The sequence below is a fragment of the Balaenoptera physalus genome (genome assembly GCF_965194825.1).
Source record: "Balaenoptera physalus genome assembly, chromosome: 9".
Taxonomy (NCBI): domain Eukaryota; kingdom Metazoa; phylum Chordata; class Mammalia; order Artiodactyla; family Balaenopteridae; genus Balaenoptera; species Balaenoptera physalus.
Window position 1 is genome coordinate 68,072,109 of NC_138888.1, and position 17,435 is coordinate 68,089,543.

Below are 17,435 nucleotides of genomic sequence, written 5' to 3' on the forward strand. Positions count from 1 at the left end.
AAGAGCCTTTCATGACAACAGTAGCATCATGGTGGCCATGCTTTGTCTTGAAGTGGCGGAGGGCAATTGCGCTAGATAGCTGGCTACATCCACTCCTTCATACACATTCCGTTTAGTTCCCCTGTTAAATTACGTATTGTGATTAGATATTTACTCTGCTTGGCATCTTAGCCAAATTTCAGCCTAGGAACTTACACGTGCTTCATCCAGGCAGCACTGCCAATACTTCAGAATGAGTCATTTCCTCTTAACACAAAGCTCAGTTAATACTTTGCACTGGGACTCTGTATGTGTGAAAGTTCCCTTTCAGTCCACTAACAAAATTAAAACTACCAAGTTTTAAAGTAGGTATGCGTTTTGAATGTTTTGGGTGTTCCATTAAAAGACCTGGCTTTGTTTCCGCGTGGTAAAAGGACTCAGTAAGAGGAAAGGAGAGAAGTCAGCCACAGAACACAACCTTCCAGATGTTTTCTGAGCTCACAGTGCTAACTGCGCGTAAGATGCTGACGGGCAGTTCTGCGTCTTTCGCCCTGGCTCAGGGCGGTGACGCCCAGGCGCTCAGCATCCTTTCTCACCGTGTCTCTCTGACTCAGGGAGCCGTGATGACCCAGGCTTGCTTGCTTTCTTTCAGGGTGTGAACGGCATGTCTGTGGATGAGAAGCCTGACTCCCCCATGTATGTGTATGAGTCCACAGTCCACTGCACCAACATCCTCCTGGGCCTCAATGACCAGCGCAAAAAGGATATTCTCTGTGACGTGACTCTGATCGTGGAGAGGAAGGAGTTCCGGGCCCACCGAGCTGTGCTGGCCGCATGCAGTGAATACTTCTGGCAGGCGCTGGTTGGACAGACGAGAAATGACTTGGTGGTCAGCTTGCCTGAGGAGGTACAGTAGTTTGGTTTGTTCGTGCAGTTGCTAATGGAGGTTTGTTGACTTGGAGACAGTTGGCTGAGGAGGACCTGGAAGGTAGGACCTGTGCCACATCCCTGCTCGGGGGCTGATGATCAAGTCACCCACGCGTTAGGTTTGCGGCAGAGCCAGTTTCTATTGGATGCATTTCACGTCTCAGAGGCATGAATCTGAACCTCACCTGTGCCTCACAGCCCCACCTAGTTTCTAGTTCACTGACTCTTCGGGTTTTGAGTAGTTTGCCCAAAGTTTAGTACAGTCCTACATGTGGGATCTCAATCACTGGGACTGTTGCTATGATTTTTCTCTTTCAAATGGTTGAAGCAACACTTGATTTCCGTTGAGAGTAAAAGAATGAAAGTATTCACAGCACCTTCCTTGCCCAGGGGGAGGAGTAAAAGCAGGCAGTCATTTTCACAGTTAATATAGTAAGATTCTAAGAAGTGTAAACTTGCTTTTCTCACCATCGTTGAAAATACCCTACTCAGGTTTCTTAATTACTTCAGGGAGTCCAGTCACTTCTGTACTTTGGGGACACTAGTAGCTGGACTTGTTCTGTCCAGAGATGACATACAGTTGGATGGTTTGAGCTGCCAGAACTCAAAGGATGGGCTTCATGCCGACAAACCATTAAATTAGCCACCCCTTTGAACTGTCTATACAGTTACTCTTTTTCTATTATCCTGATTCCCCTTCATTTTTGTGGGACTAAGGGTAACACTGAGCAGCCTTAGGCTTTGTGTTCAAGGCCAGAATCATTCCCTGTGCCCCAGCACGGTCTACAACACCAGGGCTGCCACTGACAGTTGTGCAGGCTGTGCACTGCACAACTCTCAAGGGTACAACTCATGTTCGTAGTCTATGTGAAGAGAGACCCAGAGTTGTGCCGTGATCCACAGAGCAGCTCTTCACAGCACCCCTAGGAGAAACCAAAGACCCGGTCACCCTGAGGGAGGTGCTAATGGGCACAAGTAGCATTAAGTCTCAGGGGTCCCAGATCCAGTGTCTCCAGAGGCCTGGCAAATCATATAAATGAGTAAAGCAGGTTGTGTATGAGAAGTAGGACGTGGTGGGGCAAGCAGCTGCTCCACAGAAAGACATTCAAGTTCAACATAAAAAACAAATAGACATACACACTACTGTATATAAAATAAACAACAAGGAAGCTAGGGTAGCTTTATTGATACCAGTCAAAATAGACTTTTAAGACAACATTATTTGCACAGGGAACTAGATTCAATATCTTGTATTGAACCTATAATGGAAAAAAATCTGAAAAAGAATATATATATATCAATATATATTCATAAATATAACTGAATCACTTTGCTGTTCACCTGCAACATTGTAAATCAACTATTCTTCAATTTTAAAAAATCCATCTATACCCCCCAAAAAAAAACAAAGACAAAAATAGACAGGGGGTCAGAGGGGTCACTAGGTCCAGTCCCCTGTTAAGAAATGTCTGCTGTTACCCCTGCAGAGCAGGAAAGTGGCAAAGTGAGGGCTACATAGGCAGTTTCACATGAATATTCTTTGTTATGTACCCAGGTGAAGGGCTCCATTACTACTCCTCACACCACTGTCAAGTAGATAACTAGAAAGATCCTAATACTAGAAACAAAAGGACAAACCAGTTGAAGATAATGTAATTGGGGCTGGAGGAGGGAGGGATGCTTATGTACCAAGTGATGTGGGAAGGCCAAGAAATGGCAGCTGTGGTGTGACTGTTGATCCTGAGCTGCATTAATGGGCAAATACTTAACCCGTCATTAGGTGAGAGGATAAATATAAAAGACTACGTTTAAACTGGTTGGCGTTCGTCAAATATAAGACTCTTTCTTCTTCTCTTGAGGGGCAGCAAGCGCGCCTTTGAATTTACTTTAACTCTAGAATTCTCTGAAAATATCTGACAAACTTCCAATTATCCAGAATGGTTTTAGGGAGGGGGTGGAGTTTACAGTTAATTTATTATCTGTATCTGTTTGAGAGTCACCTCATATATGTTTTTTACTAATTTACAAAAAAAAGAGATTACGTTAAAATATATTTACAAATGAAAACCATAATTTATGTAATTTAGTCTCTCTTGCATGACTGCGGTCCCCATCTGGAGACTCCCTGGACCTTGTGCCGTAAACGCTGGCCTGCCCCCAGTTAGCTCTGTGATCCTGATCTAGTCACTTAACCTCTCTGAGCCACAGTTCTTACCTGTAAAAACCCCTAAAATGCTGAAGTCCTTAAATTATTTATCATAATACAATACCAAGGCAGTAAAACCTAACCTAAAAATTTCTTTTTAGATCAAATCCCTGATAATCACTTATTTCCTTGGCACTGGGCACTCTTTGAAGTTAAGAGTGTGTAGATGCCACACAAAAATCTGCTATTTGACCTTTTGATTGTTAGTGTTCCAGTTAAGTGAGAATTTGCTAAGTGTTGATTTTCTTTCTAGTTGTGTAAAATGATTTCTTTTCCTACATCATCTGCATTTCCAAATAATTAAAACATTCTGGTTCTTCATATACCTGAAACCTTCAGATATAACTAGACACTTTTTTTTTTTTTTCCTGTGAAACGTGAATTCGTATTGTCAGTAACCCAGCTCCAGTCATCCTGCTGATGGGCATGCAGGCCAACCCCCATGTGGCATTTTCCTTTGTGGGTCTGTAACTGTTTCTGAGGCCTCCTTCCAGGAGCCTCTGCCTCTGTTCAGAGGCCCCTCCTGGGGCCCCAGGCGCTGGGCATTGTTTTCTCTCCTTGCTGTGTGCACACTGAAAGGTCCTTGCAGGCTCTCAGATGCTGTCCCACTTAGCTCAGTGAATGACTTCATAGAATTTGAATTAAGTGGTGAATAAACAAACATCCCAAACACTACCTTGGAAAGTAGCTGCTTGGAACTCACTGGCATTTGGTTCATATGATGTAAGAAAAAGCATTTGATTAGCTCCTTGGAAATCTTTAAACTTCATCATAATCCATCACGAATTCAAATCACCTTCTGGCCCGGTCCCAGCCTTGCTCACTCTTGGCTCGCCTCTGCGCTCCCTGCCCGGCCAACTGCTGAGCTTCACAGGGGCCGGCATGGCTGAGTCTGAAAGCTCCGTCTCTGGGTTATGTTTCTTTTTTTAATATTTATTTATTAATTTGGCTGTGCTGGGTCTTAGTTGCGCGTGTGGGATCTTCGTTGCGGCACACGGGCTCCTCCGTTGCAGCATGCGAACTCTTAGTTGCGGCATGCATGTGGGATCTAGTTCCCTGACTAGGGATCGAACCCGGGCCCCCTGCCTTGGGAGCACGGAGCTTTAGCCACTGGACCATCAGGAAAGTCCCTGAAAGCTCTGTCTTTGGACTAGGAAACTTCCGGATACAAACCGCTGCCCTTTTTGCTCCCCTGCTCTGTCAGTTTAGGCCAAAGCCGGCCCCAGCCTGCACCCACTGTCCACTCGTGCAGTTCTAGCCCCACGCCCTGACTCCCGGTGGGCAACGCCGTTACCCACAGAGTAGAGCCGACCAGAGTCCCGGTGTAGCCTCTCAGCTGAAAACGGGAGAGGCAAAAATAGAGGCCTCCTCCTGGAAGTCAAGGAGTCATGGAATTGTCTTGCTTTTTTTTTTCTTTTCCTAAACTGGCATGACAGATTGTCCCTAGGATTTCTGTGACTTGAGCGTTGGTTCCTCATGGAAAAGCACATCTAGGAATGTATGTCAGCAAATAGCAGGAGATAAGGCATTGTCCTTAGTACTTCTGTTCACTGATGAAACAGGTCATTTGGTTTGTAATAGCAAGTGTATTTCGTGTTAAGAGATGAAGAGAAAGTGGGTCGTGTACCAAGCGTGGCAAGGCCCTTCCTGCTCTGCTCCTTCGGATTCAAGCTGCCTCAATGAGCACCTCCTCGGCTGTGGTCATAAAGACCGCTTAGGCTGGATGCCGGCCATTGCTGGAAGTGGCATCACAAGCATGATGTTAAGGTTATGGTGTGTCAAGTACAGAGGGCAGGAAAGGGGTGCAGCTTTGCCCATCAACCCCTTTCTGATGAGCTGGTCGACTCTCACCCAGAATGCTAGGGAAGAGTGGCTGAAAGGAGGTTATTGCCAAGGTCTATTATCAGAAAGTCAAAAGGTACAAGTGTTGGCCAGGATGTGGAGAAAAGGGAACCCTTGTGCACTGTGGTAGGAATGTAGAGCCACTGCGGAAAACAATATGGAGGTTCCTCAAAAAATTAAAAATTGAGCTACCATACGATCCAGCAATCCCACTTCTGAGTCTATATCCAAAGGAAATAAAATCACTATCTCAAAGAGATACCTGCACTCCCATGTTCATTGCAGCATTATTCACAATTGCCAAGACATGGAAACAACCTAAGTGTCCGTCAGCAGATGAATGGATAAAGAAGACGTGGTCTGTATATAAACACACACATACATACACACAAGTGAATATTATTCAGCCTTTAAAAAAAGAAGGAAATCCTGCTATTTGCAGCAACACGGATAAACCTGGAGGAAATTATGCTAAGTCAAATAAACCAGACAGAGAAAGACAAATATTGCACATTCTCACTTATTTGTGGCATCTAAGGAAAAAAAGTCAAACTCATAGTAACAGAATAGAATGGTGGTTACCAGAATCTGGAGGGTAGGGCAAAAGGAGAGATATTGATCAAAGGGTACAAACTTTCCATTATAAGATGAATAAGTTCTGGAGACCTAATGTACAGCATGGTGAGTGTAGTTAATAATAACGTTAATAATAACGTATTATGGGGACTTCCCTGGTGGGAATCTGCCAGGGTTAAGAATCCGCCTGCCAATGCAGGGGACACGGGTTCGAGCCGTGGTCCGGGAAGATCCCACATGCCGTGGAGCAACTAAGCCCGTGCGCCACAACTACTGAGCCTACGCTCTAGAGCCTGAGAGCCGCAACTACTGAGCCCATGCGCCATAACTACTGAGCCTGCGCTCTAGAGCCCGCAAGCCACAGCTACTGAGCCCACGCTCCACAACTACTGAAGCCCGCGCGCCTAGAGCCCGTGCTCTGCAACAAGAGAAGCCACCGCAATGAGAAGCCCGCTCACCGCAACGAAGAGCAGCCCCCGCTTGCCGCAACTAGAGAAAGCCCCGCGCAGCAACGAAGACGCAACGCAGCCAAAAATAAATAAATTTATATTTAAAAAAATAATAATAATGTAATATGTACTCGAAATTCGCTAAGAGAGTAGATCTCAAGAGTTCTCACCACACACACAAAGGATAACTATGGGATGTGACGGATATGCTATTTTGTTTATAATGGTAATAATTTCACAGGGTACACATATGTCAAAACATTGCATTGTATACCTTAAATACATACAATTTTTATTTGTCATAAATAAATAAACAAACAAGAGGGAGAGCTTATTGCCAAGCCTCCGGCACCTTTCTTTGGGCTTGTTTTCCGGGTCCCCTCACTCTGTAGAGAAGGGGAAGGGTTCACGCAGGGAATGGCTGTAGGATAGAGGTATGGCCCCTTAGGCGGAACTTATGCTTTCAGAGGTAAAAATATATTTCAGACTTCTGCTCACTCACTATCTCTATCTTTTGCTTCCCCTCTATCTTTCTCTTTCTCTCTCTCTTCCAACATTTTGTGACAAATCTTGTTTTTGTAGTGCTAAACAAAAGGGAAAACTGACCCAGAGGGACTCTGGAAACACAGCATTTGTTGTGAAGTCTCCACCACAGGGTATAGTAAAGAATGTTCCTGCCGTAGTACTGAGGAGCACAGAGGCCAGCAAGGAAATTATGGAATCTTTTTGTCTGAAAGTTTTTAGAGGCTATGAAAGCTGTTAATGTCTCTGGAATGGCTTAGGCCCAGTTTTTTAAAGAAGCAATAAGACAGTCATGACTGTCTTTGGACAGTCCTTTCAGGATGTCATACTACAGAAAGTACTCAACGCTACAGCACAGGATGCCCAGAGCTTTCTGAGCCTGAGTGTGACTCTAGGGGGAGGGAAGGTTTGGCGGGAAGCAGGGGGTGAGGTCTCTGGGAAGTGGCATGACCAGGATAAGAAGTGCAAAGCACTCCCCCACCCCAAAGCACAGAGCCAACCCTTTAGCACCCCCCCATTTATCACCTAGACAAAACTCAGAAGAACAGGTCAATTTTAGGAACTGAGGAGCATCAGCCATGAGAGGCTGGGAAGACCATAATCGGGACCTTGGCACTAACTGCATATGGGGCCTTGAGCAAGCCGGTCGATCTCTTTGAGCTTCTGTTGCTTCGTTCGTTCACTTATTCATTCATTCCGCAAATATTTATCAAAGGCTGTACCAGGACGCGCTGTTCTAGGTGCTGGGTGAACCTAGTGAACAAAACAGACCTTACATTCCAGTGGGGGAGAAGGAGAGACAGAAAATAAATAAATATAACATGGACTTTGTTAGATGCCATTGAGGAAAATAAAACAGGGAAGGGGGTTAAGGAACGTCAGGGTTCAGGTATGGCAGTTTTAACTAGGGTGGTCAAGAAAGACCTGTTTTGGGGTTGACTTTTGTAGAAAGACCTGAAGGAGGTGAGAGAGACAACCATGTTGACATGTGGGGGTAGAGTGATCTAAGTGGAAGGAATAGCAGGGAAAAGGCCCTGGGGATGGAGTGGACCTGGCCTGTTTGACACACGGTAGCAACATGAGCAAAAGGTCGATAGGAGGCAGCACGTCAGAGAAGTGTCAGGGCAAGGCTGTGCACCTTTTGGATACATTACCTTTCCTTGGAATGAGCTAGGAGGCCATTGGAGGTTTTCCCAGGAGAAGATAATTTTGACTGCTGTGTGAAAATAGATTGAAAGAGGGCAGGGGCAGAAGCAGGGAAAACAGTTAAGATGCTGAGGCAACAAACCAGGCATGATCTGATGGCCTGGACCAGGGTGATAGCAGTGCAGCGGCGATCAGTGTCAGATTCTGGTAATATTTTTTTTTAAGTTTGCAAACTTCTGTTTGTTTGGCTGTGCGGCTTGCGGGATCTTAATTCCCCGACCAGGGATCAAACCCGGGCCCCCTGCAGTGGAAGTGTCGGGTCCTAACCACTGGACCACCAGGGAATTCCCTCTGGTAATATTTTGAAGGTAGAACTTATGGGATTATCTTATAGATTGGATGTAGGATGGAAGAGAAAGAGAAGAGTTAAGGATAACTCCAAGGTTTAGGGCCTAAGCTGTTGGAAGGATGGAGTTGCTGTTAGCTGGGATTGGTGAAGAGTGAGGGAAATAGGTTTCAGGTGGTGGGAGTGGGGCAGGATTAGGAGTTCTATTTTGTACATGTTAAGTTTGAGAAGCGTGTTAGCATCGAAGTAGAGATGTCTACTACACAGTAGGATGTACATGGCTGAAATTCATGGGAGAAATCTAGCCTGGAGATAGAAGTTTTAATACCAGAGTACTGGGGATATTGAAAGCTCCAAGACCAGATACAAATACCAAGTGAATAAGTGTGAACAGAAAAAACAAAAAGAGAGAGAGGTCTTAGGATTGATCCTTGGGTCTTTTCAGAACTAAGGGGTCAGGGAGAAAAAGATGAGGCAGCAGGGTAAACCAAGAAAGAGTAACTATTGAAGTCGAAGGAAAAGCAAAAAAGAGTTTAGTGTGTTGGAAGCCAGGTAAAGAAAGGTGGAGAGAGTAATCAACAATGTCAAATGATGGTGATAGGAAGCTAAGGTGAAGGCTGAAAACTGACCATCCAGCAATTTGGAAACCATTCGTGATTTCATTGAGCACTTTGGGAAAGCAATAGGAGCAAAAACCAATTGGGCTGTGTTCTAGAGAGAAGGGAGAGGGAAGGATTTGAAGAAGCTCATGTAGGCTACATTTTTGAGGCCTTTTGAGTTAAAGGGAGCAAAGAGGTGAGCCAGTAACTGGAGGGAAATAGAGTCAAAAGAGGTTTCCTTTGGGCTTCTTTTCTAAGTAGGAAGAAATTCCAGCACACTTGCCCTCGATGTTAAAGATGATCAATATTCACTCATATCCAATTTTCCTCTCTTTCCTGCACACACAGGAAGACCACATTTACAATCAGGTTTGCTGGGTAACTATATCTAACCAATAAAACATTGAGTGAGAGTCATGTGTCACTTCTAGCCCGAGGCAGTTAAAAGTAAGTGTGAGTTCTTGGTGTTCTTTCACATCCATTGAACTGGTGTCAGAGAACTCCTAGGTGCTGGAACCAAAACCCAGATTCTTTTTTTTTTTTTAGAGATTTATGTTTTATTTTATTTTACATCTTACTTTCCAAAAATAAATTTTAAAACAACCAATCAGTTTAAAAAAAACTTAAACACTAATCCAGCTGAAACACAATTAATTCCATTTTTGCCTGTTTCCTTCCAATATTCTCTTTATGTATACACATTTTAAATGGCTGCAGTCATAGAATTGCAAGATTATATATTGCATTTTATTAGTTAACATCAGAATATCATATAATCTTCCCGTGTCAACTCATATTCCATTCCATGCATAATCTTTGCAATTGCAGTTTTAATAATCAGACTATTCAACTGCATAATCATACCATAATTTACCTTATTCTCTTTGTCGAACATTTATTTTTTAAACATAGCTAGTGAACATATTTTAGCATTTAGGGTTATTTAGTGTTTTTAGCTTCTGTTTTATCATTTATTTAAGAAATAATGGGGGAAATAGTTTAAGATCATTGAGTTCAAGTGTGAATATCATTACTGCTCTTATATACTTCTGTATTAATAGCAAAAGGGTTTGTAGAAACTTACAGTGCCTACATGAGTAAAAAAGGAGTCAGTTTATCATACAACCCAGATTCTTGAGTCACTGTTGGAAGAGAGCCATCTGACTCGCATCAGACTATGACATGAATGAGGACTTAACCTTCATGTTAGGCCATTAAGACTTGGTGTTTATTTGTTTGCACAGCAAAGCCCATCCTGACTCATACTTGAGCGGATGGGAAAGTTCCAAAAGAGACAGAAAACTTGCTGATATGGCAGACAGAAGGCCAGTCGCTAAAAGAGTACTCTTGAGGACTTGAGAGAGGACAGGATCTCCTGAGCAAGTGGGCCAACTCAGCTCAACAATGCTCATCCTTCTGGACATTGATGGAGTTGAACTGGATGATCTCTGGAGACCTAGCCTGTGCTGCAGGTTGATGGTCTTGGAACTTTTCTAGGTTCCTGCTGGAGGGAGAGAAAAAAAATCCTGCAGGTCAGAACGAGAGGAGAGACGTTTGGATTGAGAGGTAGGGAAAGACCAGGGAGATGGGAGGCAGATTGGTCTGGAAAGGAGAGAATCATCTGACTTCAGAAGAGGCATGAGCTCACTTGTCTTATCTTTGTTTGTAAATCCTCCCTGACTTTTCGCATATGGTCTTAGAGTTCATCGGAGATGACAGTTCAAGAGCTGTAGAACCACTGGGCTATTTGATAACCTAGAACATAGACAGATTGTAGAAAATGCAGATCATTGCTATGTAACGATTTCAGAAGGATCTTGAAAAAAATTATTATTATTTAATGATCTCAATTTCCACATGAGTATGCAGGGAATAACAATACAGGGCACCAGTTTGCCTTTCAGGGCAGCTCTTCAGATTAATGAAATGTGATAAGTTAAACTTCTTGGAAGGATGGTGCCATATAAACAGTAGGTGTTATTATTCCCATAAAAGGAAAGCACAGCCTTCTCTGATGAAGTGGCTCTTACCTCAGACTCTTCATTAAAAGCTGTGGTGCAAGTTTCCAAGTTGCATTGGTGAGACTTGGTAGCAGATGAAAAAAAAAAAAAGCAAAAAAATAAGAAGTCAAAGTATCCCAGGTAACTACTTGCCGGCAAGTAAGAAGTTTTCAAGTCCTAGAATCGTGCTGATAAGTCTGAACTGCCTAAAGGCAGAACTTATTTATAGTAACACAAAGGTGACTTCCAGCCCTGAAATCTGGGCCTCCGCCTCAGATGGGGGTGCAATAAAGCAAAGCCGTGAAAAGGGGAGCTAATACTATTGTGATTCCATTTCTGAAGGCTGCTCAGTGGTGCTGCTACAGAGGGAGGGAAATCTGGTGTGAAAATAGCCACAGCAATAGCTGATTTTAAAACTGAAATATATAAGCTATTTCCAAACCTCTTAGATTTCTAAATCCTGAGGCCATTAAGTCCTATTTAAAGAGCTTTATGCAGAGGTGCATTCCTCTTTTGGAATAGTAGAAGGAGTTGAGTGGACAAAAACTAAGACCTTTCGAAGAATTATTTTTAAGTGACCTGATTTCAAAGACAGTTTTAAGGCTTTCTTTCACTTTACCTGTTTCACCCTGTATAATGTAGGATGACCACAGTAATCAAAAATTTTAAATGGATTCATAACAAAGCCTTTGACAGTAAAGTTGTTTGCATTAAATTTTATAAAAGTAGGTACCAGTGTATCTATTCATTTCAAGACTCTTCTCTATATATGAATTAAATGTCCCTTACGTTTCTTGCTTTGCTCTGTTATGGAATCACTTAGCTATTTCAATTGAAATCAGTAATAGATTTAGAGACAGAGTTCAGAGCTGTAAAGTTCCTCACTTGATCAGGAATCATACATATTATTTTTGTCATATTTAATCATAGAACCCAGGCCTTTAACAGGGTACTTAATTAAACTTTTAATTCATGATAAGTTAAATAGCACTTGGGAGGGTTTTTAAAAAATTATTTCCATGTCCCATCCAGATTACCAAAAAAATTAAAAATAAAAAAAAATAAAGGTATGATGGACATAATGGCTGTCAGCCAAGGGTATTGTAGGTCATGCCAACATGAGCTGGCAGCAAGCCATTGTCCAATTAGCATGACTTTATCGATGCAGAGTAATCACTCTTGAGTTCATGGTTGAGTCACTCGTGATGGAGTGGTACTTCCCTTGAGCCAGTGCTTCTTAGAATAGGTTTCTTGTTCACTGTTATTACCTGCCCTACTTTGCCAATAAAAGAGCAAGACCATTTAGGCTGAAAGCCGAACAGAAGAGAAACATTGATTATAGATCTCATTTCTCTTTGCTTCCTGAAAACTGAGATTGCAATTACACAGTGAAAGCAAGGGGTGTTTTTTTAAATGAGTTACAGGAAAATACAGTTTCCGTACCAAAATACTCAAGAGTTGGAATCCAAGAGTCAGTTTTGATTCTGTCTTTTCTTTGGCAGCTCTTAACACTGAGCACAAATGGGAGGATATCAGTAGAGTTACCTAATCATCCTAATGGATTCACATTCCATTCAAAAACTTGGAATGTCCCCAGACTGCTTCAGGTTTCAGCTCTATTGTTGGGGTGTCCGTGACATTTCTGGTGGGTGTGCAGTTCTACACAAGCAGACAGCTTTTGAAAGGGACCCTTCTTCTGGTGAGAACACCTGGAATCTTGGTTGAACAAGCTGTAAACCAGGAAATTGATTCAGGAATTCCTTAATAAAAGGGATCATATCCAGGCGTTGGGGTGGTGTGTGGTTGTCGGTAGGAAAGGCTGTTCTTAGAAGCACAAAGAAAGTAAAATAGCTGTTGGCACTCATCAGTTAATAACTTCCTGTTTATTTTCTTGTTTGTTTGGTTTCTTAACCAGATCACAGGCTGGACAAAGGGTTGGGTTGGTTTTGCTTTCAGGAGTGGGGCAATTAAACAGCCGCACTTGGTTTCCTGATATTTCAGAAGTGTTCTTTTTCCCATTAACTTGGTGCATATAGTAAGATGTTTGTTTCACTTTGCCCTAGACCCCTCAAATATGTTGACAGTCTCTCTCACTGACAGTGGCACCTCTTCCAAGCTCGCTGGTGATGCAGTGAGCTGTACTGTCTGAGCTGGACTTCTGTGTGCAGCCTGGCAAAGGCTGTGTGTGAAAAAGTGAGTGCATTCAGCACCCTGGGTGGGATGGAGCCAGGCCTCCAATGTGAGCACATTTTTGGACTGATTGGCAGCAGAAATACTGGCAGCTGTTCCCAAGCAAGCCAAAAAGTTGGCCCGGGGATGGAAAAAAAAATGCTGGGATTTAGCCAATGAAAGATTCCTGCGTTTAGAAGAAAATCAAAGGAAGGATACAGAAGGTCACAATGACAGACCTCCAGCTGGTTGAAGTCACAACTATTTCATTTTGTCTTCTGCTGTATAAAGGATAGTATTACTTGTCATTGCCACTCAATTTTTCCCAATTCTTTATTTCTAAGTCTTCATTTTTGTTCTCTTGATTTCTTTATTTTTTTTAATTCTCTACATACAAAATCAAATGACAGATTATTCTTCCTAAAAGTAGTGTACGGGTGATGTTATTTGCAGAGGCGGTATCTGTAACCAGAATTGAATAGAACGGGGCAGGTCTCAGAGTGCAGTAGCCACAAGCGTGTGTTCCAAGCCATGTTGAGTGATACGGGTTGGAGTGGAGTTATGTGTGAAGATCACCTCAAAGATCTGTCCAGAGAGACCCTCTGACACCTCACAACTTATCTATTATTCTTGTCTTATTAGTTACTAAAAGAGAAGGGTGGGAAAAACAGGAAAGTTCCTAAAAGGCCAGGAAAATGTCTGCTGAAAGATAGGATGCTCAAGGGTGTTGCCATGTAAAGATGAGCACTCTTGTACCACGGGAGACGTTTTCCTATTTGATGTCATTCTTCCTTCCAGTGAACACCTTAGACTATGTGCGAATATTCTTTCTGCCAAGTAGAGCTGTTGTAGCCCAGGAATTAAATTGTACCCTACAAATAGGAAGGTGGAAAGATTAAAAATGTGGACCACCAAAATTTGGGGGTAAGAAATATGCAGGATTCTAAGAGAAGATGTTTGAAGCACACCTTTTGTAACTCTGGGGATTTTGGGGGGGGTGACTTAAATCCATCAGATTTGCAAGATATTCACGGAAATGCGATGACCTTTCAAAGTTCTGTTTAACGAAGTTTCTCCATGCCTCCTGTTTGAGGCTGTTACAGTAGATGTCAACCAGATATTCTTACTTGCTAACAGAAGAAATAGTATCCTGGCTACGTGGGGGGGATTTCAGCTCTATTAAAGGAGAATTTGATAACAGTGCAAGATGCTAGACACTGCGGTAGGGTAGAAACAAACACAGAATTACCTTCAGAGGAGGGATGTGTGTGTGTGTTTAAAGGACAAAGGGGTCAAGAGACTTCCTTGGCGGTCCAGTGGTTAAGACTTCGCCTTCCAATGCAGGGGGTGCGGGGTCGATCCCTGGTCGGGGAGCTAAGATCCCACATGCCTCGCAGCCAAAATAAACAAGCAGAAGCAATATTGTAAAACAGAAGCAATATTGTAACAAATTCAGTAAAGACTTTAAAAATGGTCCACATCAAAAAAATCTTAAAAAAAAAAAAGGACAAAGGGGTCAAAGGACAAGATGGCTTAAGTACAGCACTTCATAGAAGCAGAGGAATGGAACACATGACCCTTTTCTAGATCATTTCTTTTGGGGGGTTAACTTAGAAATTTAAGACAGAACCATCTCCTCCAAGGAGCTTACAATATAGTTGAAGAATCAGGACAAACCATAGAAATCAAAGGTGTAAACAATTCAAGAGCATTTGCTGTAGATGCCATGTTATGTGTTAGCCATTGTTTGTGCCACAGAGGTTCTGATCTGGGGGAGGACAGGATTTTCCTTCCATCTCCTAAAACCACCTGAAACTAACACTCACCGGATTGATCAGACTTTCTTAGGGAACAAGTGGGGAGAGAGCCTCCAGGAAAAGACACTGGCACGACAAAGGCCCCAAAAGAAGCAGTCACAGGGCCTTGAGGAGCCAGCTCTGATTAGCACAAAGAGTAGATTTGGGGAAATAATTCAAAATATGGTCAGATTACATGGAGCCTTCCTAGGAAAAAATAAGGTTTAGACCAAAGAATTTAATCTTGATGGAGTAAGCAATAGGAATTCACGGAAACGTTGTGAGCCAAAAAGTGACAGGATGAAAAAGCATTTAAGGACTAACTGTCTAGCGATGGAATGTTGGACGGATGGGACAACAAACTACTCCAGACAGAGGGCACAGCCATGAAGCTCACCCTGCTCCCAGCATGAGCTGCTGGAGGTTATGTGCCTGGTGAAGAGCTGGGAGATGCCAAAGACTGAGTGTGGGACTCACCAGTGGGAAAAGAGGCCATCCAGCCTTGATATATATCTATAGTGCTTTATAAGTTCCCAAGGCACCGCGAGTGCAAAGCTGAAGATACAGATGTGAGGAACACGGGCCCATAGGTGGTGACTGAGACCACCAGGAATTGCCGATCCCTTTCAGAAAAGAGAAGAGAAGAAAGGTCGGGGGCTGACATTGAGCTCCTATACTTAAACTCCCATTGCTGGTTCCTCTAAGAATGAAGTCTACTCTGGATGGCTGGTTTTAAGGTGACTTTCATTTATTTGGGAAATATTTAAGCCCCAACAATTTATCAGACTGAGGATACATATAGAGGTGCTCCCTAAATTACCTTTTAAAGAGTATGCCTTCCAGGTGATATTGTGAGCATCATGCCTTACTTGGCACAGATGGATACAAGGACCTTCAAGGAGATACTAAATTTCTGGAGGACAAAGCCTCTAAAAATACCTCAAGGGTATTTGTAATCCAGTGCCACATACTTTAAAGTGCCAGGAACAGATTCAGGCAAAGGTGATCACTTACGGTTAAAACCATTATGATGAATGTTTGCTGGACTAATTTACTATAGTAGCTAAGCAACACACACAGACACAAAGTAACAACACACACACTGTCTACCCACAAACCCAGGCAGGGGTCAGCCTGAGCATCACTCCTGGTGAGTCACCTAGGTGTTAGATATCTTCTGATGATATTCATGAAATAGACACTCTCCCCAGTGATGTGTTCCGTGTGTAACTTGACCTCATAAAGCCTTTAGATATAACTTCCAGTTAGAGGAAAACCAATGATTACAAAAACAAGCCTAACAACACCATGAGGGAGCAACGGGGCAAATCCAGAAGGTGGGTTGTTCTGCAGGACAAGTGGCCTGATTTCTTCAATAAGTGTCATAAAAATGGGACTATGCTAAATTAAACAAGAGTTAAGGGGTTTAAAAACTAGATGCACTACGTGATCCTGGAGTGGTTACTCGTTTGGATAAACCAGTTATAAAGGACTTTGGGGGGGGTTGGAAAAATCCAAATGTGGTCTGGGTATTAGGAGAAATTTTCCTGAAATGGAAAGGTGGTAATAATTGGAAAAGGCAGACTGAGAAACAGTAGGTCCTGTATGATCTCGGTTTGGTTAAAAAATACAAATTGGAGTGTGTGTGTGTGTGTATGTAAAGGAGCCAAAGGACCTGTGCTAAAGTGTTAAGAGTGGTGACCTGTGAATGGTGGGAATGTGATGTGTTTTGTTTTGCTTGTCTGCATTTTCCAATTTCCTACCGTGTACATTATTACATTTCTGTAATAATAAAAAGGTTATTTGAACAGTTCAGTGGATAGAAGGGAAGGAGGGAGTGAAGATTGGGAGGATTGTGGAGCATAATACTGGAAAAAGTACAACTCCGCAGTATGGCATTATATGTGATTTCAAGACTTCTGTGGCCCCATCGATTTTCTTCCTAGAAGCACCAGTGCTGCACCAGTGCTCCCTGGTCCCTTCCTTCCAGCTCCGGGCCCTCCATTCTCCTAACTAAGAGACTAGAGTCCTTAACTAGGACCAAACAAACTTGCACTCACAGTCTCATTGGTTAAATGAAAATCAACCCAAAAAGCAATAAAGAGAATAGATTTCTTCTAGTTCCTTCTTATTAAAAGTGTGAGAACTTTTTTCATATTTAAATTTACCTTGATCATTGAAACCTACAGATGCTCTTCCTTCCTATATGTTCTCTAGAGTTGCATCTCTGGAAATTACTAATGTTATTTTCAGTGAAAATAGCTCAGATGTTTTCCAAGACTCTGACCCTCTGCATCCCCAGATAGAGAAGGAAATTCTCACCATCTAGTCAAATCTTGTACAACTATGAAGGAAGTAGCAGATGTGGGGAGTGTCACTCCTTTCGTGTTACCCTGGTCTACAAGTACTGAAATTGAAGACAAGGAGAGTCCTTTCATGAATATTTTCAAACCTATGTAAATATCTACAAATGCGTGCTTTGGAAGTTACTCAGTCAGCTTACTTCAGGCTTAGGTTATATACTGAGTATCTCCAGATAGTTGCTTTTTCAAGGATGTGTCAGAATGTTCAATAGGAAGGACATGTTTTTATATTAATCAGTTGGATGATGACATTTTCAAAAACCAAGAGTAAAAGACGCCGCTTCCATCCTCAACTGGGCTTTGTTAAAAAAGGACAACCATAAAGTCGTCCCTGGATCCTGGAAAGCCTGGACCACTGGGGGACCTGCAGTAATGAGGTGGTTTCCCTCCATCCTGCCCAAAGTCTGGAAGAAGACAACTGACACGTGTGTGATTAAGATTTCAGAAGAGTGAGTCAAACTAGAAAGTGATGCTCCAGTGGACCTGCACCTGTAAGTCTCACACTGGTGTTTAAA

The 17,435-nt window shown here is 42.7% G+C and overlaps 1 protein-coding gene across 6 annotated transcripts in view; it reads left to right on the plus strand.

The window, feature by feature from the left end:
* BACH2 (BTB domain and CNC homolog 2) overlaps window positions 1-17,435 on the plus strand; it is a 374,289-nt gene that overhangs the window by 274,323 nt on the left and 82,531 nt on the right. For 5 of the 6 annotated variants that reach the window (XM_082475207.1, XM_082475211.1, XM_082475208.1 and 2 more), the window contains exon 4: window positions 632-886. In XM_082475207.1, coding sequence (XP_082331333.1) covers window positions 644-886 — 243 coding nt within the window. In that variant the 5' untranslated portion in view covers window positions 632-643. Of the gene's footprint in view, window positions 1-615; window positions 887-17,435 lie in introns of those variants that run through there. The other variant, XM_082475212.1, reaches the window with a different exon arrangement.